Source organism: Alternaria ventricosa (assembly GCF_023758065.1).
Source record: "Alternaria ventricosa strain BMP 2768 chromosome Unknown scaffold_3, whole genome shotgun sequence".
NCBI lineage: Eukaryota > Fungi > Ascomycota > Dothideomycetes > Pleosporales > Pleosporaceae > Alternaria > Alternaria ventricosa.
In genome coordinates this window covers 813,351-834,542 of record NW_026055683.1, presented here as the reverse complement: position 1 = coordinate 834,542, position 21,192 = coordinate 813,351, and the positions used below count along the sequence as shown (strand labels likewise).

General features: G+C 51.8%; 7 protein-coding genes across 7 annotated transcripts; 2 read left to right on the top strand and 5 right to left on the bottom strand.

Annotated features, from left to right (window-relative positions):
* Positions 1 to 391: 391 nt before the first annotated feature.
* Positions 392 to 1,263, bottom strand: J4E93_002204 (uncharacterized protein; the record flags this gene model as incomplete). The annotated part of the gene is made up of 3 exons (XM_049340151.1): positions 392 to 555; positions 621 to 845; positions 906 to 1,263. 3 exons carry the CDS (start codon positions 1,261 to 1,263, stop codon positions 392 to 394), a joined length of 747 nt encoding a protein of 248 aa, XP_049202473.1.
* Positions 1,264 to 1,942: 679 nt separating this feature from the next.
* On the bottom strand, positions 1,943 to 2,895 carry J4E93_002203 (uncharacterized protein; the record flags this gene model as incomplete). The annotated part of the gene is made up of 2 exons (XM_049340150.1): positions 1,943 to 2,519; positions 2,579 to 2,895. 2 exons carry the CDS (start codon positions 2,893 to 2,895, stop codon positions 1,943 to 1,945), a joined length of 894 nt encoding a protein of 297 aa, XP_049202472.1.
* Positions 2,896 to 4,555: 1,660 nt separating this feature from the next.
* On the top strand, positions 4,556 to 5,082 carry J4E93_002202 (uncharacterized protein; the record flags this gene model as incomplete). Its single annotated transcript, XM_049340149.1, has 2 exons — positions 4,556 to 4,558; positions 4,609 to 5,082. The coding sequence occupies 2 exons, from the start codon at positions 4,556 to 4,558 to the stop codon at positions 5,080 to 5,082; spliced, it is 477 nt and encodes a 158-aa protein (XP_049202471.1).
* A 1,834-nt stretch (positions 5,083 to 6,916) lies between these two features.
* J4E93_002201 (uncharacterized protein) lies at positions 6,917 to 9,382 on the bottom strand (the record flags this gene model as incomplete). The annotated part of the gene is made up of 3 exons (XM_049340148.1): positions 6,917 to 9,105; positions 9,158 to 9,318; positions 9,369 to 9,382. 3 exons carry the CDS (start codon positions 9,380 to 9,382, stop codon positions 6,917 to 6,919), a joined length of 2,364 nt encoding a protein of 787 aa, XP_049202470.1.
* Positions 9,383 to 9,757: 375 nt separating this feature from the next.
* J4E93_002200 (uncharacterized protein) lies at positions 9,758 to 12,022 on the bottom strand (the record flags this gene model as incomplete). Its single annotated transcript, XM_049340147.1, has 1 exon — positions 9,758 to 12,022. The coding sequence occupies one exon, from the start codon at positions 12,020 to 12,022 to the stop codon at positions 9,758 to 9,760; it is 2,265 nt and encodes a 754-aa protein (XP_049202469.1).
* Positions 12,023 to 13,485: 1,463 nt separating this feature from the next.
* Positions 13,486 to 14,815, bottom strand: J4E93_002199 (uncharacterized protein; the record flags this gene model as incomplete). Its single annotated transcript, XM_049340146.1, has 3 exons — positions 13,486 to 13,904; positions 13,956 to 14,375; positions 14,428 to 14,815. The coding sequence occupies 3 exons, from the start codon at positions 14,813 to 14,815 to the stop codon at positions 13,486 to 13,488; spliced, it is 1,227 nt and encodes a 408-aa protein (XP_049202468.1).
* Positions 14,816 to 17,993: 3,178 nt separating this feature from the next.
* Positions 17,994 to 19,558, top strand: J4E93_002198 (uncharacterized protein; the record flags this gene model as incomplete). Its single annotated transcript, XM_049340145.1, has 2 exons — positions 17,994 to 18,700; positions 18,748 to 19,558. The coding sequence occupies 2 exons, from the start codon at positions 17,994 to 17,996 to the stop codon at positions 19,556 to 19,558; spliced, it is 1,518 nt and encodes a 505-aa protein (XP_049202467.1).
* Between the last annotated feature and the right edge of the window lie 1,634 nt (positions 19,559 to 21,192).

Sequence of the window (21,192 nt, the reverse complement as noted above, 5' to 3'; positions counted from 1 at the left end):
TTGGCTGATCAGTCCTCCTAGTGTTACTGTTTCAATTCTAGGCATCGAGCTAGGCTTGCAATATACCTCTACAAAACTTCACGGAGCTCGTGCAAACGGACAAATTGCTCAGCCGTCATCTGCTGAACGAGCTACATTCACGAGTCTCACTCATGAGGCCTACACAAGGCACTGAACGGAGCTCTCTGAAGATCGTCTGCAATTCGGGGTCCAATCCGATAAAAGAATGTTGGGGTTATTTACATATCAAGACAACCAAGTATAAACACGAAGAGAATTCGTTCACCACCCGCCCGCAGTTGACATTGTCAGTCGCCAGTTTACAACCAAGGCCCAAGAGCCCCTAGCCCTTCAATCCTCTCCATTTGAGCACAGAGCTCTGAAACAGCGCCTAGTTAGCAGCAGTCCACAGCGCCGGACCAGGGAAAGTGTAAGTCGTAGGGTTGGTGTAGATGTTGAACACGATACCAGGCATGTCCTTCGTGTACAAACTAGTACCGGGAACGCCAGCCGTCGGTGCGACCGAGCCGCTACCACCGACCTTGAGGTTCAAGCCTATAACAATACTCAGCATGTGATCTTCTTACACCGATAGCAGCCTGAAAGATGAAGGAACTTACACTGAGGGTACAGCTGAGCGCCATTCACGTTCTGCCCACCGTGGAGAGCAATGATCTCATGACGGATAACGTAGTTGCCAGGAGCAAGTTTGGCGGGAAGAACGGTAGATACCTTGAACTTGTTCTTGATGAGCGAGTCTGTAACCCAAGTTCCTGGGCTGACGATGGCAGATTGAGAGATCTTGGACCAGCGCAGAGCACTGGGGGTCAGAGTAGTACAGTCGCCTGTAGGAAAGAAGTGATTAGTAAAAGTACATGCTGTACTGGTTCATGTAGCTGACTTACCGTTGCAAGGCGCAATGTAGTTGATAATCGGCCCCTTGTGACTATCGGGCCAGGTGTTCCACTCGAACTCAATGGTGTCTCCCGGGTTGACGTTAGCGTAGAGACGTCCCGCAGTGGCACTCTTGTGGCAGTTGACGTCCGCTGTGCCAACGGACGCGGGCTCGACGAAACCGATGTCTTGGTTCAATGCATCCCAGCCTGCGGTCTGGGGGCGGCTATCTTTCGAGAAGTAGTACCACACGGGGTCGGAGCCGTTGGTGAAGGTGCCTTTTACATTGACACCTTTGACGAAGCCGTGGGCAGATGCTGTGTCGAGAAGGACAGCAACGGCGCCGAGGAGGAGTGCAGATGCGTACATCGTCGAGGAAGTTAGAGAATGGTAGCGAATGTTGTTGCTTTGATGCTGATCTGTTGCACTTGTATCTACCTACTCTTATATGGCTTCAAAGGACTTGATAGTCAGTATGGTGTCTCATGGTATTCCCGATTAGAGACGGAGCATATTGACCGATCGTATCAGGTAAAACAAGCCTCGTATAGTACTGTTAGATGACTACAAGTCATTGCCTAGGGCTTTGTAGCAACAACGGGCATAGTCACTATGGCGAAGCATAGCTTGTTGCTCAATGGTCACACACACGCTGCGCACCATGTAGCTTCCAAGATCTTTGATTGCTCATGTTTCCGGCCACAAGCGAAGAATCTGATATTACTGTGATATCGAGTCCGCATCCGAGTGTGGTTGTGGCGCATAGCGGCGCGCTCGCGTGTCCTGGTTTTCGTCTGGGGTAATCTATCCTCCCCGGGAAGCCGCAAGCGAGCAATCTAAAAAGTATAAGGGTAGCGAATAGTAATCATATAGCGTGTATCTTGAGGTTACACTCGTCACACGGACAGCTTGTAAGGTTGCGAATGTGGATGGGAATTTTTCCGTTGGCTCGCTTCCTATTGCCACAGCAGGAGGTGCACGTGGCGAGTACCTTGTCCACGACAAACTCTTGCCACTTCATTCCTGACAAACTCTCATCTTTTTCTCTCTACAGAGAGATCTTAAAGAGAATGTATGTACGAATCGATACCCCAGACGCCGACAAAGGTGCTGGATTGTCCAGTCCATTCTGGTCTGTGTCCATTGTAGACTCGAACCTGGGTGCTTGATCAAGCAAATGGCCTCCAGGACTTCTCTGACATGATTTCCCTGTCTCTTCCCAAATTGGGTCAGCGTATGTACGCCGGACGGTACGGTAGCACCTGCGCGATGTCAACATAACCCCTTCAGTAGCAGCAGCTTTCAGACATACCATCTCGTCCTTTGGCTTTTGATCCGGTACCGCTGTCTCCTTTTTGCTAGCCTTCTGTGCATCACTCTCCTCTTTTTCGCTCGCTTTCTGCTCGACCTTGACTTTCGGTCCCTTGTCGCCCACTTCATCTTCATCGTCCACTTCCTCTTCGTCGCTTATCTCTTCCTCTGACTCCTCCTCTCCTCCTGCCTCCGCAATCTCATAATCTTGCCACACTCCAGCAGTGTATACTGCTATCGCACGAAGCACATCGGCCTCAACATCCGGAACTGGTGTGTCCTCAGGTCGTATGTCGTCTTCGAGTAAACCTTGCCTAAACGTAGACAATTTAGTTCTTTCTTGGAATCGTATAGAGTATACCTGGATACTCACTTTACTTCTTCCAAAGTCTCATGAAGTTCATCCAGGGCCCTGTTCACGGTCGGGTTTGTGCCGTTACGATGCCAGTGCTTCGTGATACGCCATATGGTTTCACCCTTGACGTAACAGGTGTATGCCTCATGCCAGTCTTCTAAAGTGCATGCAAGCATTGTGAGACATCTCATACGGTGGTATCTAGGAATAGCGTGATCGGCGAGCATTTTGCGCAAGACCTCGGTACACTCATCGAATTGCTCTTGTTCGCGGAGCTCAACAGCAGCGTTGAAGACGTTCGTGAATTGGCGATCTATTGCATCCACAGTGGCCATCTGGGACGTTCATGGGGTTGATGTGGGGGTGAGTGAGAGAGATCGTATCTGCGGTTTGTGAACTGTTGATCTTATTGTGCGTAGCATAGCGATGCACGAATAAGAGATCTGGCTGCACGTGGCAGAAAAACGCGCCAGGACTTCTTCAGGCCCTACGTCATTGTGTGGCACCCGGAGGTGAGTGACAGGTAAGAGGCAGGAACGTTGGATGCAGAAAGCTGAGATCTGCTGATAATTTACTCTCTCATGTGGTGTTTCGAAGTATCAGACCTTGATTGAAGGCTCTCATGAAGGTCATTCCCCCGCACTTCTTGTCATTCTCTCCCTAGACAGTTTTCATCCAGCTCGGCTCCTCCTGCTCAAAAGACTTGAACCCTGGAGCGGGAATCTTATCAAACAGTCCACCCTTCAACGCAATCTTATCACCAGCTAATACAGACGTGATGGGGCTTTCTCTTGTTAGCTAGGCTCTCCCAATGCTACATGGATCATGAGCTCACCACCCGCAGTTGCTGCAGAATTGACGAGTGATCGGATTCCCGCTCTTCGTGTCGTTGTCTCGGTAGTCTTTGAGATACTTTTTCGGATCGTTGATTGTGACTTGGGGACTGTCGAGGATGTATACGATTGACCCGATGCTTCCTCCTGCGCGGCGGCAGTTGGCGCTTCCACGGTCAATATGGCGATACAGGTAGAGGCTATATTGATGATACATACCAGTAGCAGATAGCAGACTGCTCAGGCATGGAAGGCATGGAAACTTGAATGCTTCCGCAGTTGCAGCGTCCCTCGGCCATCGTGATTGAATGAGAAACGGGGTTGCGTCGGTCACTAGTATAGAGCTTTGCTATTCTGCAATGCTGACGAGAGAATTGGAGGTAGGAAGTCCTTGAATAGAAGATGCGAGGGAATGTCTTGCAGTAAAGGGGTGCCAATTACACGATTGACGGCAGCAGCAGTCTGGGTCTTATGACGTGTTATCCATAGCGTGGAGTTCGTGATCAGGTGGAGATAGCCTCGGTAAACTAATCAAGGCGAGTCGCTGCCAGTAACGCGCATCGTGAGTTACTATTGCCGTCCAGAACCGTGTTATTGCTTCATTGAGTTGTCGCATCTAAGGTTCGGGACGCGATGATGACGCCTCGGACGAGGCATGCTTCCAAAGGCGAATGATTTTTGACTACCTATCTACATAGGTACCGGGTACTCAATGGAAGCCTGGTGACATTCCTAACGCGGTCAGTTGAGGCAACCTTCTGTATTCCATGATAAGATGGGGTAAATGGCCTCCATCGATTCGATGAACCAATCGGCATTTTGATAGTGCTGTTACTGATCCGTCGCACAGGGGCTTCGTGTATAGTAGAGTGTGTAAGCATTACTCATCCTCTCGTCCTCAAAACAAACATCACGTCAGCTGATGAAAGGGCTTTCATAGATGAGGTTGTAGAGAAGATCAGTAAGATGAAGTGAGGTTAAGGTATAATATGCGTAATCCTCAGAGGCATCCGAATCAGGCTAGCGCGCCATTCAGTCCTAACGCGGCGCGATTCCGCGTCTACGAACACGAACAACACGGCGATACAACCGTACAACCACAAAGCGGAGAAGATACTACACACCCTTTCGCAAACCTCTGACACTAGAATCCTACCCCAAAATGGTAATTGACAACCCTGGCCTCTTGATAACAACCCATACTAACCCCCACAGACGCGCGACTCAACAGCAACCTACCTCCACATGCACTCGTCGCACCACGCCGACCTCCTCGAGCAATTCACCAACCTCACCTCCTCACAACTCACACCGGAAGACATCTACATCCCGCCGCACCTCCAGCCCGTAAACCCCGAAGACGAAGATGACGTCGTCCCAGACCAACACGCCGCATTTGGCATCCAGCGAGCGACGCAGACAAAGAAGGAACCGACGTGGCGGGATCTCGGACTAGATGAACTACTGAGACGAGGTCCTATGGTCGGCGGAAGTGGGAGTGGCAGCGGAACGGCGGTTGCGAGCGGTGGTGGGGTTGTTGGGCAGGGAAGGGAGGAGCCGTTGAGGTTGGCTTTGGCCAGGCAGCCGGGTGCGAGGATGGGGATTAGGGCGGGAAATGGGAGTGGTGAGAGCTCTGGGAGTGGGGGTAGTGGTGCGAGTGGTGCCGCTGGAAATGGATTGCCGCGATGAAGGGAGACTACACACTTAAGGGCGGTCGCTGAAAACGGCGGCAAGACACAGTTTACATCTTTGCGAAACAAAGATACGGGCAGTGGTCGGTTCGTGATGGAGCCCTGACTAGAGCTGCCGTACCGACATCCGAAGGCCGCTCCGGCAGGGACGTTGGCGACGGCTTCACAGCCTACTACGAGCGTCGATGAAGGCTACACGAAGTGGCGCAAGTTTGCACATACTCAACACTGCGGATGGGTTTATTGGGCGTCATTACGCGAAAAGGGTGGACATGGAAGCAGCGCGGAAAATGAACCTATGCGCGTAGGATTCAAGACTTGTGCCATGTCTTCAGTCAAGGTGTGACCAATTCGCAAACGGACAGGACAAACTTCCATTCACAAGATTCGATACGAAATGATACACTCATGGACATTTCACATGGCACATTGGGTGATGAAATGCAACCAAATGTCGAGATGTGTTACATGCTATTTCTAGATAGTGGTTTTATATTCAGACCCCTCTCAGCCCACCTGATACGTTCGGACGCCCTCCTCTGTCCTTGTAGTATCAACGCTTACTTGCTGTGTGCGCAAGCACATTATCCTACGCGCACGGTCGCAGTACGCTTGCCATACAAACACTGCCTTGATCACGCACCACACATAGTGCCGCCAACGAATCCGACTGACACCTCCGTTGGCCTGAGGCATCTTCGCTTGAACGATTCTGTGCATCAATGCCCGCGCTAGAGCCTCCCAGTTTGCGCATCGACCGCAGGCGTCACCTACTGTACCCTCAAGATCTCTGATACGGTCGCACACGAGCCGATAGAAGTCAAAAGCATCGGCGTGCTTGGCGAGCGGCGCGTCGGACCGCGCGAGAGACTCAAGATCGTTGAATCGAGGTTGTGCCGTTACAAGTTGTACTGGGTTGTGTCGCTTCATATAAGTAGAATCTTTAGGCACCCCCTCCTCTTGTCGCAACGACTGATAATGGAAGCGACGAGCAACGTTGACCATAATACTGGGCAAATCGTGGATCATAGCTTCTGTGTTCCACTGGAACGGCATCGGCGCGGTAGTCGTGAGAAGTTCTCGAGTCTGTAGGTGGATGATTCGATACGTCTCCTTTGCCAGAGATGTTGGTATATGAAGAGCTAGAGAGAGGCCCTGGATGCCGACATCTCGTCGACCGTCGTCTGTGTTCTCCAGCTCATATAGAAAAGGAATCTCAATCGGCTCGCGACACATGGGGCGAAGACATTTTCGCTTTCTTTTGAACCACACACTCAGACAAGAAAGGCAGAAGACATGTCCACGCGGTGTCCGGATGGGTTCGACAGTTTGTTCGAGGAAGGTCTTCCTGTATGCTCCCGGTAGTTGGCTGAGGAAGCCAGGTGTGTCTCGACGCCTGCGCCGATGCTTCCATATTCTCGACCACAGACAAAGCACGTCGGCTCATCTCGTGGTGCTTCCGTGGGTGTAGAGACGGCGAGTACGCGATCAACAACGTCTTGGTAGGTGGCAGATGGTGAATCCATGCTCGGTTGAGGTCTATAGTTGTATGAACGCATTTAGACTACTGGGTAGCCCATTTATCCTCCATGCCTCTGGGTTGCCACCAACGAACAGCATAATTCCTGGTTGCATTGAATGATCGCAGACGGGGTCCAGTCGCCACAGCCATTCACCTTCGAGCCGTTTAGCCCAGGCGATGTGTGATGCCATATATGTAAGAGTATAACCAACACAGCTTTCACTCATTCGTGTAAAGGTCGTGATATAGTATCAACAATGGATGTACTTGGTATATAGCATGTGAATGCTGAGTTGAGACAATATGCTGCTCAGTCATCCGTCAGATCAATACACTCAACCCCCACTGGTACCTTATATGTACTTGTTGGTTGTTTGTTTGGCATGACAGCAAGCGAAGAAGTGCGTGGCTCGTTTGCGTCCTTTGCAGGGTCGGGAGATGTCGTTGCGAAGTGTCGAAGCCGAGCAGCGCGTATCTCAGCTGCGGTAGGTGCAGGAGACGGTGTAACTTGATCTTCTGTATTTGGATTTGAAGGTAGCGCTGTAGGCATTGGCGATAGATTAGCGCGCGGGGTAGGGCGTGACCAGTCGGGTAGGTCGACTGGCTCCCTTCCTATACGACCTGCATGAACACCCCTCATTGGCATGCTTGATATGCGCGATTCATTCTCCACTCGTCGGAGAGTTTGAGAAGCTCTGGAGGGCACTTCCGCGCTGAGTGCTTCATCAAGCGACCAAGCAGGTACAGAGGCCCCGTGTACGTCTCTACCGGCTTTTCTCAATGCGAAAATGCTTTCATATCTGCCACGATTTGAAGACGGTAAAGTGGAAGACCTTTGTATTGAGGGGATCTTGGCGCCTTGATCTTGCATGCTTAGCCGCAAAGCTAACTGCAGCTCTTCGTCTTCTTCATCTGGGATATCGAATGGCAATGTGTTTGCTACAGGATTCCGGAAAGGATCCGCAACGGGTGAATCGTTCTCCTGATCTGACGGCTCAGGCGAACCAAGATCAATGATATGAGATGTCTTCGGTTGATCCAATGCAAGTTCTTGAGAGCGAGCGTTGCCTGGTAGAGAAAGCCCACCCTCATCCTCAGAGTCAGAGAGTGCAATATAATCGAAGATCTTTTGTGCTGTGGGCGTCATTTGCGTATTTTGAGACTTGGCCTTCGCAGCTGGTCCTCTGGATTTCCTGGGAGAAGCACTGTATGTAGACCGGGTAGCGGAGATATCGTCTCTTTTGTTCGTACGTTTTCGCTTAGCTGTGCCTGAAGCTTCACCGTCTTCCCCAACTTCAGCAATGGGCCGTTTACGTTTTGGCGTACGCTTTGGTAGTGGAGGGGGCGGTTCTAGCGCGTCCGGCGGAAGAACTTTACGCAGCCAGTAATCAGGATATTCGCATTCGACACGATGTTCTGGGTCAAACAAGGCCTCCTTGTCTCCATTCCAGCACCCTAAACGCTCACCCTCGAAGTCGGCTCTGCTCAGGGTAGTGACGCCAAAGGGTGAAAAGGTCAGCTTACGTTCGAAAGTGCGTATGGTCAGTTCGTTGTCAGTTTTCTTCGCTTTTTGCTTTGTGAGCCTGATGCCGTGGACCAGTTCTGGTGGTAGAGACGGATCTCTTGCGGTCAGGCTTCGTGTCAGCAACACAGGCCCGACCCAGTTCATGTATAAACGTCCCCATATGTTGAAGCGCTCGCTTGTAAGTGTAAGCAACTTCAGCTCCTGGATAGGGCGAACATAGTCAAGGTTGAGGCGCGACTTGTTAAGTAAATCTGCGTCGCTGGTGACTTTCGGTTTGTAGTACTTCTGTAAGATCTTGAAGTCTGGAAAGGCTGGCGGGATTTCGATAGCGCGCCCGCGAGCACTCCGCTCCAGAAACATGGCCAGCTCCACAGTCCACATGTGGCACTCCATCTGATCTCGACAGGCACAAAGCCCCCGGCCGAGTCCTTGTTTGACCGCCTGCAAGGCTAGAGACGGCCCACACTGTGGCAGACCTTTCACGTCGTAGTCCCCACCGACAAGCATAGCAAAAAGCACAAGTCCTTCTCGGTCTAGGCCATATTTCTCTTTTAGATCCTGTGCTCGTACAACGCTGGCGTATTTCCCATTCTTCTTGGTGTTCTCCTTGGACCTATCTGTTGTGCCCTTTTCTTTCGCGACGCGGTGGTCCCGTAGCCAGAGGGTGCAGCCAAACATGATGCAATCAGAGTCTTGTGACCAGACCGCGTCGACCATACCCAGAATCTGCAGACGAGCGCACTCTGCCTCCGCCTCTCCTGGGGCCTCGTGGTATGGGATCCCAAAGTATTGCAGCATCTCCTTGAGCAAGCGCTGCTCTTCGTAGTTTATGCGTTGTCCACCTCGCTTTCCCCGCTTCCAGGGTCGGCCGGGGCCATCGAAGACGAATATGAGCTGAATGTTCAGGGTGAGGAGGCGGCAGATACGGTAGAACATGGCTTTCTCTATGCCTTGGTAGGCGTACTCGTTGGAGGCTGATCCTGTTAGCAAGAGCAGAGACGACGCGACGACGCGTGTATTACTTACTCTCCCGTATAGTGTAGACTTGCTGCACCGTGAGGTTGTTGAAGCGCCAATCGGCCTCGTCGACAGCAATGCGGAGTGACCTGCCATGACGCCGGTGGTGCTCTTCGGCGAGTTGCGCGACGGGTATGCTCTCCTCATGCTTCTTAATTGTGTCCCATAACCTATTTTGATATCAGTAGGAGCTCAAAGCCCAATTGGTCTGGAGGCGTACGCTGGAAGGCCCATGACGTGGTGTGGGGAAGATGGGAGGTCGGCTAGCAGACCGTTGCACGCGTCTTAGCGCGATTGGCGTGATTTGGGAGAAGGCTGGAGTGTCGGCGCCCAAAAAGATGGTGAACGGATCTGCTCTATTGCGAGGCTTAGGTATACATCGTTTGCTGATTTAGACGACGGTGAAATGCGACGCGGTCGACCGTCGCCCGATCTCCTCATCGCTCCTCCCAAAGTTCCATTGCGCGACGCGAGGGCACGTGATTTGCCTTTTCAGTCTAAGCGCCATCTGGACACCCTTCGTGGCTCGATCCATCTCAGTACTCACTCTTTCACTTCATCTTGTCAAATTGCACATCATGGTAGCGAAACTAGTACATTGTGGCCGGCTTATAGTTCACAGTCCACCTCGAACGCCCCTTCCAAATCATGCCACAGCTCACTCTCCAAAAAGACGCTCATGTCGCTAACCCGATCCTGCGCACTTTTGCGTCGCTGCTTCAACGCCTCTCCCAAGATATTCGCCGCCGAAAGAGCCATATCCGATTTTCTACCCAAAAACCATAACGCCTTAATACAAGCATCCGCGCGTTGAAAAGCATCCTCTCGATCCAGGTCTGACGGCAGCAGAGTATCTGACTCAAGCAACAGTACGCCTGCCTTGGCGAACGCGCGAATCAGCACTACAGTCCATGGCTCCGTCAGCAGTGCGCCTTCGTTGACTGCGAAATGGAACTCGGACTGTGCGAATGATGCGTCTTCTCGAGGGCATGCACAGCTCGCTAGGTCTGATAGGACCCGGCAGTTGTTTTCGCGAAACTTCGCGATGAAGGCACTAATATTCCGTTGATGTGTCGCTTCCTCAAGTCCAAGCTCTGATTCGTCTACCACTTCCATCAAGTCCGCAAGAAGAAGAGTCGCAAGGTGCCAGTGTCCGGTGACACATACGTACCATGATTGGACGCGCGGTGGAAGGCGGTCGTGGTTCTGTATGCAGTCTCGGATAAAGGGCGCATACAGCGCATCCCAGTGGTTACACACATCCATTGCGGCACTGACAGCCTCTTCGACCTTCGCGCCTCGTGCGTTTCTTGTGAGAAGCGTCTGGATCCGACAGACCCTTCTGAACAGCAACACCTTGACCGGGGCTGCGTCACACAACGCGGCTGCGGCTTCATCAAATGAGCATGGCCATCTTGTGGGCGCATGTTCGGGATTCTGCTGTTGCCGAGAAAACAAGTAGTCGTCCCACAGTCCGTCGTCTGTCGAGGAAGGTGTTGCTGCTTGTTGGGCCGAGTGCTCAATCTGCATGCTTTCGCTCATGACTACATCGCTATCTTCATCCGATACCACCAATGGGCGTTTGTGCATGGCTGCTGATAGCGTGTCGAACATGACACCGACCCAGAACAGGAGGTCCACTGTCGCACGATCAGCGTCTTCAAGACGCACGATGGGCGAGCGTCGCTGCCGTGCAGAACGTCCTGATCCGGGATTGCTGTATCGCGCTTCTCTCGACATGGTCATGCGTGATCTCAACGAGTGAATGAGTCGAAGACCTGATTCAAGATGTACAGGAGGTCCGTCAGACTCAATAGCGAGATCCAATTTCGACATCAGATCTGCGCACTCATCAACATCCTGATCGGTCGAAATCATAGGTGCATGTTCCATCGGGACCTCCGTGCAGGCGTCGGTCGCCAGTAGTTCGGTCTTCGAAAGAGCGTTCTGCCCATCCTGAGCCCCGTCTACCCCTTCCACAGGCCGTTGCGTCAGGGCGAAAATGATCTGTGCAAGTACCACCCGGAAGGACTCCACTTCACCGGCTTTTTGCAGTGCGTTGCGGGCCTCATGCCACGCTGATATCTGCAGGGTGCGGTCAAAGTTCACACCAGTCGGTGCGCATTCGTCCTCGATGCTATCAAAAACGCTACTGCCACCATCGGTCGAGGTGCTGTGGAAAGGGTACTTCGTTCTGCTTCTGGGACTGGACTGTGCCCATTGTGAAGCGAAGGAAAAGACCGCCAAGTCTAGAGCTCTAGATGCTGCGCGGTCTTCCGTTTGAGTAAGCTTGCGCCCTCTGATGGCTGAGGCTAGCCTATCGAGGCGCACCACTCGATGATAGATTCGATTCCAATCAGGCCTAGCGTTTGTGGCTAGCAGGTTATCCGATTTTGCACTGTAGGGACAGGTTCTTTCTGTGACCCAGCATGCAAGTGCGTTTTCGAAACTATCATGATAGATCCTCAGCAGGCTTTCAGTCAGATACGCATTGTTGCTTGATGAAAGAAGATCGCTGGCATATGATATCACTGGGTAAGGTTGCGCACCGTTTGAGATTGATGCTGAGGAGCTAGAGCGTCGCCGTTTTTGACTAGTACGAGCAACCGTTCCTTCCGATATGGTAGAAGGCGGAATGCTTGGGCTTATGCTGCTGGTGTCCTGACTCTCGGAGGGGCTGTCGCGTTCGAGTTTATCATCGCTAGTCTCCGATGTCGTCTTCAGAGACGAGCCTCTGCCAGAGTCGCAACCGAGTATAGTCCAGCTTTCTTCGGCAAACCCTCCAGTGAGTTCTGATTCATCTCCGGTTCCTTCTTTCTCGAATACTTGCGATGGCTCTTCAAAGAATGCGATTGTCGGATCGGTAGTGAACATGGATGAGCCACACGGGAAATCTGCAAACGTCACGCCCAGTTCTACGGGCGTGGTATGGGACAGAAGGTCATCGCCGTTCGGATGCCGGTTTTCTTTTAGTTTCACGGTGGCGCTAGATTGGGACGATAGGTTTGGCTTCTGTGCTCGGCTGGTGGAATTGCTTCTTGTGCGGCGCCTTTTCGCTGGCGGCGAAGTTGTCGACACTGGCTGCGCAGCTTGCGATACGCGTTGTGAGCGCAGCCATTCGAATGTGCAGCTCTTTTTCGTCTTCTCACAATTACCGCACGAAGCTAGCGGCCCATAAACATCTGACAGGTTAGCTTGCGCCTTAGGTACCATCGACGAAGGCATGTCTTACCACTATAATGGAACACCGTAGGGGTTGCTCCAGATTTGCTCGTTTCTAAAAGCGTGTCTTCTAGAATTGCGGCGTCGCACGCTCTTTTCCCTTTTCGACATTGGTCGCAGCATCTGTTCTGTTTCCGACTCGTTTTGGACGGTTTGGTGGCTGCCATCGCCCCCGAAGATGGCGACGTCCAGGCATAATCGAGGAACGACTTGGGTTGCACGTCCACGAAGTTCATGGCTGCTGCTCGGATTGTCAGTCGAAAAGAGGGAAAAGCACGAGAGGTCTGCTTATGCAAAGAGGCAAGTGCGTTGCTGATATGCACACCCCGCGTCGCCGGCTAGGACCCACATCCCAACACAGAAATGCGGGGAAAGCTAACGCGTGGCAGGGCACAACGATGCTCAACGCAAGCTTCAGTCCGGCTCATCACTGACGATTATGGATGCTGCACGGCCGTTTCTGTCGATCGAAGCTATTCCATCATATGTTCCTTGTCTTGAGTTGCCTGTTTCTCCCCAAATGAAGCACTGCCTCTTCCATTGTAACGGCATCCAGACAGCTCACGGGACAGCTGGTACCGGACGCTCGGTCTGACCTAGGCACTATTCTCTGAGCCTGCAGCCATCCATGTTATAATTGGTCCCTCGACTGGCGATCGGACTGTTCCGAAACTTTCGAGGCAGGCTACGACGGAGAACGAGCATCGGATCGGCCCACACAGGCAGCCACGGACTGTTTTCAACGTCTTCGCCAGCACGAAAGACCGCTCAAATCGCAGCTCAAACCACAGTTCTTTACATGTTCACGCGTCGTATTCGTTCACGGCTTATCTGTCGCCCACATGCAACCCTGTATGCCACACATGACGCTAAGAAGATGTGGGGGTGCGATGTGCACTATACTCATAGCATAACTCAGGGTTTCTAGACCCAACATTACGGTTTTGACGTTCCTTAAAGAGTGTACCAAGAGAGAACGAAGATCGGTCGGCCCTCAGGATGCAATTTGACGCGAGTTTCGATATGAAGACAATGACGATCACGTCCATCCGGCCGAATCCGACAAAACAAAACGGACCGACTGCATAAGCAGAGTCACCCAACATGACATACGATCAAGCCCCCAAGGCTTTGTAGATCTGCGTCTCAACGTCGAACCACAATCCAAGCACCTTGGGATCGCCAAACGGCAGGATCTGACTGCAAACGATTCCGCCGACTCCCTTCTCTCTGTCACACCACCACCAGCAGTTCGGGAGCCCAGCCCAGAACCCAGTACTCTTGGACCGACCAGTCGGGCCTCCGTTGGACAGCATGAACGTCAGACCCCAGCCTTGAGGAGGCTTACCCTCGACTGGATATATGTCTGGAATAGCGTTTGTGAGCTCAGGCTTGGCCGCTGGGATTCCCTGACGACCAAAGTCGGGGAACTGTGATATTTGATTCGTGAACATGAGGTCGACAGTCTCTTTCTTGAGGAGTTGGGCGCCGGTCTTGGCCGACTTGCCGTCGTTGAGAAGTGTTGCGATGATTTCTTAAACTCTGTTAGTGGTGTCGTGTACATGTTGCGATATGGGCAACTTACGCGCATAGTCTGATGGTGTTGCGAAAGCACCTGCGCCTCCGCTGTTCAGGATGCCGCCAATCTCGTTGCTCGAAGCCTTCAAGGGCTTGAGGAGTAGATGATCTCGCTCGACCAAGCTGCCATCTTGGTTTCGTTGATGCATGGACGCCAGTCGCTTTTTCATATCCTCGTTGGGGAACATGGTTATGTTCTTCAACCCTAGCGGCTCGTAGATGTTCTTGAGGCAGTAGTCGTTTAGCGACATGCCAGTCTTGCGTTCGAGTGCCAGGCCAGCGAAGTCGATGTTTACGCCGTACTGCCAGCCCTCGCCCGGTTGAAAGGTCAGCGGCTGAAGTATGTCCTTGACGTCTCCGGAGAACTCATCAAACCCGTCCAATACGGCACACAGAGATTCGTTGAAGAATGTGTAGCCGAAGCCAGCTGTGGGTCATGATTAGTGAGAGGATTCAACTTTGCCAGGACGGCCTCGTACCGGTATGCGTTAAGAGCATTCTCAGTGTTATCTTCCTCTTCTTGTCCACCAGACTACCGTCCTTTTGCAATACTTTCGTCTCTTTCAGCTCGGGGACCAATCTCTCTATCTCGTCTCCATCATCCAGGTGCAACTGTCCTTGCTCAACAAGCTGCATGCACGCCAGTCCGGCGATCATCTTAGTGCAAGATGCGATCCAAAACACGTTGTCCAGAGTCATGTTCTCGTTGCTTGCAACACCACGTTGGCCGGCGGCGTGCGCAAAGAGTTCTTCGCCATCTTTCCCTATAACAACGACGCTTGTTCCTGGGATAGATGTCTTTGGGTCCGCGCAGGCTGCATCAACGGTCTGCTTCAGGTTCTGGATGACTTCAGCGGGCAGCGGCATGGTGAGATATTATAGTGGTACGGGTTTACAGAAAAAAAGCTTCGCGTATTCGATAATACGGTAGGAGCTGTCGATATGTACTTCTGGTACATCTATATAATGGTACATGATCTGCGGCACCGGACGTGCGGGCGTGCGGGGTGATTGCCATTCGGTGTCGCCATCGGGTACTGCCCCTCACGTCGCACATCGTGACAAAGTCCAAAACTTTGGCAATGAAACTCCAATCAAAAACTCCAGCCATGAAGATCATCCTGAAAGTTCCATGCATAGGCAGGCCAAAACGAAACCGATGTACGCTCTCGGTGGGTGCGGGCTACAGCGCGCGATGACAGCTAGCGTGCTAAGATGGAGCTCGGCCGAGGCTTCTGCAAGCATCCAAGCGTACATTTGCGACGTGTCTGCTTTCGCAGATCTGGAGTCGTACTATACTACCTTCTCTAAGTAGGTCGCGGGGAATACTTGAATTCTCACCGAGTTTGTCTAGCAGTGCTTAGTTGGGCATCACTAGATGTTTGCTCAATCTGGTTCCTGTTTTGTGTACTTCCCATGATATGCCCCCGTCGAGCGTCTTCTTCATGCCCATCTATGATGGTCACTCAGTTTACACCCTCGGATGATGTTCACGTTGGAACCAAATGATGATGTGGCATAGCGTTTAGTTGAAAGTCTATCGAAAAAGAGGCTGACTATCTAAAATGAGCGGATGACTATTCTGAATTGTCCGCGTTCTTCGCTATGATAAGAGTAGAAGTACTCTGCTTCTTCATGACCATTTAGTTAGTGCGCAGACGATCCACAGTTATTCGCGAAGTCCAGCATGGCCTCCCTTGATTCCATAGCGATACAAGTCAGGTCGTGCGCGAGTGCTGAGTCCTTTCTTCCACATTTCCAGACCTGTCGCTATCCGTTCCTAAGCGCATATCGATCTCAGTCATTCTTTCCTGCATGGCGGACACACGGTTTTTGTAATTGTACATGAGTTCGAAGACAACTAGAAAAATGTTCAGGCAAGTCGCGATTGCCAATGATACGAAAGGGCGTACAGCCATGGGCCCGCCAGGAGTAAGTACGCCCGAGAAATCGAAAGCACCATACAATGTACAACCAGTACATATTGTAGGAGGAACAGCGCTCAAGTATGGATGAGTGAAGGGGTTGGCGAAGGTTGTGAAATTTGGGGAACCCAACGTCGAGACATTGTAAGTCCAATGAGGTCCTGATTCTTCTTGATCTTCTGTATCGCCTGTCTCTATATCTTTGAATACATGCCATCCCATGCAGAGGACGAGGCCCGCCAGTTTGAGGATAATGGCTAGCATTATACCAAGTCGAGTCGGAAGGACCGTTGTCCAGTCTGTCGATCCAGGGTTCATGCGATGCATGTCCGCTCCATAAGCTATTATGAAGAGAGCGAGAATGACCAGCGATAGACCAAGCTTCTGTGCATAGCGCCATGGGTAGCGTTGTATAATGCTTATCCAGAATCTTTCCTCGTTGATCATTCCAGAAACGTCAATTATTGCCGAATCTACTCCGACCGCACGTCGAAAATACGTATCCTTGAAGAAGTACCAGCCCATACAAGCGCCGATACCGATATAGACTAGAACCGTACCCAGAACGCCGGCGAGAATGTTCGAGCAACCGATGGCCTTACCTGGATAAGGGTCCATCGTCCAGTAATCAAACGAGTGAGAGAACGTGAGACCTCCAAGAAGAATTGCATATAGACCGGGTATGTAAAGGTATCGCCACGGTATGTTGTTGTGGACTTTGAGCGTTATGCGGTTTGATGGTAAGGTGTCTTTCATCGTTGAATGTGCGATTTGTTGTGATTGGAATGATCTTCTGGTGAATTCAAGCACTTAGAGAACTTGAGCATTAGTAGTGCGTTTGCAAGGAGGTGCCGAGATACCGGGACGCTCGTATGAGATCTTCTTCATACGTCATCTGACTCTACGAAGAATACGCGCGCCTATGAAGATGCAGCTGGGATAAAGGCGGCAATACGGCAATGCGGCAAAACTACATCGCGAGAGTAGAGGAGATCAGGCGACTGGTATTCGGGTAGGTCGGTCCTTTGCGAAGGTGAAGTCGTTATTGGCCTCGGGTGGTGCAGGCGCTGCAGGCTCGGCGCATTCCAGTTGGTCGCATGTCGCAATATTCGAGACAGAACCACGACCCCAACTGCAAAGCTTATCCTAGATCATGGTACACGCTTGCTCATTGGCCTTCAGCCCATACCGCCAGACGTAGAGGTGCGCGTACAGTCGTCAAAGGTTTGGTGGTCGCACAATAATCTCGAGACAGCGATGGGCGCCCCATCTGGCAGCGCCAAGCTAAGCAACACCCAGTTGGCAGGTACAAAGCCACAAAGCCCGCGGAGCGCGACCGTGTCACTAAATCACTAGTTATGTGCGTTCGCGTCTTCTGTCACTACGTACATTTACGACCTCACTCCGTTACAGCTCGACGCAGCGAAACCTTGGCGAGCCTTTGTCGCGGGGAATGGCTTCAGCCGTCACCCCCTGCATCTTCGCGCGCGCGCACACACACAGTTCTACGAAAACTCTTCCTCAATCCACCACCAGGGTAGTGGGATCAATGAAAAGCTCGAAAGCAGACCAGCAAAAATTGCCCCGCCGAGATCCCCGAAGGAAGCTCGTAACAGTCCCATACCGCGCTGTGCAATGCAGACGAGACTGTTAGATGAACCCAATCTTTGAGCTGGGTCATCGCAAGAAGGTAAGTATGCAGAATAAAAGAGGAGGGAACAGCGGTATTTAAGCACTCAGGAGAAGGGCCAGTGCTGGGTGCATGTGACCTTTGCACTAGAGAGGCTGACCGCTCTCTGGCGTGTGCGGAAAACACTGCATTGTGGTCCAGCTCCACCGGGCACTGCTTCCGGGTGGCCTAAGCGGTTGTGTTCCGTCTCTGCCGAAGCCGCCATCGTGAAGATTCTCCCAAGCTTTTCCAAGGTCTGATCTTGGCTGAACGTCATCGAATGTAGTAGAGCGATGAATTCGATGAACAATTTTCACACGCGTCGGCCAAGAGTCGGCATCTACGATACGATCGAGCAGACAGGAGATCAGATCGCGTAGACGATGGAGTATAAGTTGTTGGTCGCGGTGGAACCGCAGAGCCAAGTTACGTCTAACCAAACTCCTTCAGAATGATCTTTGGTGGTGCAGACCGGCTTTCTCTCCTTGCGTTCGCATCGTGCGTCTCGCTTGGTAAGGCAGCAACGCTGCTTACCGGTGGGACAGTGATCGGTTGGGACACTTCTGCTAATTCTCTCGATGTCATCAGGAACGGTTCTGTGTTGGTCGAGAACGACACCATAACCGCTGTTTTCTCTGGATCATACAATGGCACTCTACCGGTGGACCTGGAGGTCGTCGATACCACCAACGACATCATCTCCCCAGGCTTCATCGATACCCACCGTCATAGCTGGCAAACGGCTTTCAAGACCCTGGGCTCGAACACGACCTTGATGCGATACTTTGAACGATATGGAACCGACTCGCCCGCCAATACGTTTTTCACGCCTGAGGATGTGTACATTGGCCAGCTCGTTGGGTTGTACGAGGCCCTGAATGGCGGTGTCACTACCATTCTGGACTACCCTCATTGCACCTGGTCCGCAGCGCACGCTATGGCCGCGCTGAATGCGACGTTCGAGAGCGGTGTTCGGACTGAATTTGCCTACTACTTCCAAGACTACGCGAACTTTACCGTCGAGGGGCAGATAGACCTCTTCCGCGACTTGGTCAACGATGCGCGCTTTGACAGCTCGCCTACAAAGCTAGGCATCTCATACGATGGTTTCGCTAGCACCAACAGGAAACAAACGCGCACAATTCTTGATCTAGCAATGTTAGTATCCACTCCACGAGAACGAGCACATAACTAACTGCTACCAGTGAGAAGAATGTATCCGTAGTTTCAACGCACGCGAACGGCGGTGTTTATGGCGCTCCAAATTTCCCCGAGGTCTTGCACGAATTCGACTTCCTCAACCAATCCATCCCGATCGTTTTCGCACATGCCAGCTATCACAGCGCGACCGACGCGCAACTCCTGCGACAGTACAATCACTACATATCCACCACCCCAGAGTCTGAGATGCACTACGGTCATCTGCACCCAAACAGCCACCTCATCATGGACCAAGCGGCTCTAGGCATCGACACACACTTCACGTTCTCGTCGGATATACTGACACAAGCGCGATTGTGGCTCCAGAGTGTCAGGAAGATCTTCTACCGCGAAGTCGTTGATCGACGCCAGCTTCCGGCCGAGAATCCCATGTCTGTCAACCAGGCTTTCCTTCTCGCGACTCGCAGCGGAGCGCTCGCACTGCGACGATCCGACATTGGTATCCTGGCACCTGGAGCCAAAGCAGACCTACTGGTATGGAACGGGCGCGCTCCGAGTGTACTTGGCTGGACCGATCCGATCGCTGCCATTATGTTGCACGCGAACGTAGGCGACATCAAGCATGTTATGATTAATGGAGAGTTCAAGAAGCGAGACTGGCAGCTTACCGTACCTGGGTACACGGCGCTTCAGGATCGCTTTTTGGAGAGTGCAAGGAAGATTCAAGATCACTGGAGGGAGATGCCGCTGCCAGTTACCGAGGGCGAGGCTGACAACGGGGTGGCTTTTGAGAAGCCGATGATGGCAGATATAGAGAGAGGTGATGGAACTGGGTACGGACCTTTGTTCGTGTAGCGCGACTTTGGGTATACTTGGGATAGATAATGACTTGTAATGTAGATGCTTAATTAAGAACATAGTATATAAGACTGCTGTTCACGGGCCCAGTCTTGTTTGACTCGTTCGTCTCCGGTATGGCAGCGAAACATGGTAAGAGCCTAGTACTTTCCACCAACGTGCACTTTCCACAGGAGCCGTGGATACTATGAGTGACACCGCTAGTCTTCGAAGAGAGTTCGAACCGCCCGTAGCCATTCATCGGGATTGTGCTCCTCCCTCGCCGCAGGTATAGTTCTATGATCGTCCCATAGATTACCTAGCTCATACCAATACATCTCACGCACATCCCACACCCCTGATCGAGACCTCATAGCACGCAAGAATCGCTTTGTATTTCTGGAAGCGAGTTGCTTTCTATCCGGGATCGAATACTTAAGCTGAATGAGTGTGATCTGTAACGCCTTCTTGACCCGTAATAGACCTGTGAGATCTTCCCAAACATCCTCGTTGTTGATGAAGCTGTAGCCGCTGTAATTCTCATAAGTCCAGTCATACATTGAGATTCGATGGGTTCTTTCGTACACGCGGCTTTCGTCGAGTAGAAGGTTGAGCTGCTGTAGATGCGGAGCGTTGGCGATTGCGTTGAGAAGCTGACGGATCGCCTGATTTGGTGAAAAATCCATCCGACAGAGGCTTGGATTGATGGCGTTTGGTTGCAGATCGTAGTTAGATGCGCTCGACGACCGATACAGCCGGTTTTGAAGGTGGTCGACGTATCCCCGGAACGGTGCTGGGATCGTGAGCTCTTTGAGATGACGAAAACTAGATCGGGGGAGGTAATCTGGGATGCTGCAAGTCATGATCTCGGATATGCATCGGAACTGGTTTTCGCCATATAAAACATTCGTTGCCTCGGCGTGAATTCGCGTACAAGTGCGTAACAGGGCAACACCAGCCGGTTTGTCATCGCAAGACCGAAGACTGATGGTAGGGTAGCGAGATAACACGATAGACCCCGACGATACGAGGGCGAATCGATATATTTCTACCCTAAGCTCCGCAGGTAGCGAGAGGAAGGGTGATAAGCCCCTGCTAGTACTGCCGTCTTGAGAAGCGTCGCAGCTTCCGGTAGGGTTTGATTGGGCCATGTCGTTGGTATTCGATGTAGGGTCAGTGTAGTTAATTGTAGTGTTTAAAGATGTATGAGGATCGGACGCGACGGAGAGTCTTTGAATTGGGACGAGAAAAGATTTTCGAAGGCAGTGCTATTTGGTAGCGAAAAGATACTCTGCCTCTGACTCACATCGCTGTGTTCGCGAACTTGTACTTTAGTACCGTTACTTATGTACTATAGTACTCCTAATAACCTATCGCAACGAGCGACTTACAGCTTCTAAAATCTACATATATCTATGCAATTAGGTCCTCTTGAAAAGAGAAGTATTGTCAAACCAAGGAGCTTGATAGCGAGACATCTCCACATGTACCGGCCGTCCAATACAGCTACGCGTTTTCCACTCCCTTGTCAGTGCCTTTGTTTCCCCGTGCGAGTACAAAGATGGTTCTTCGTACAACCTGTCGAGACTATGGGACGTATAAACACTCATGATCCGCAATACCAGCTTCGTGAATCCGCAAAATGTGGAGCT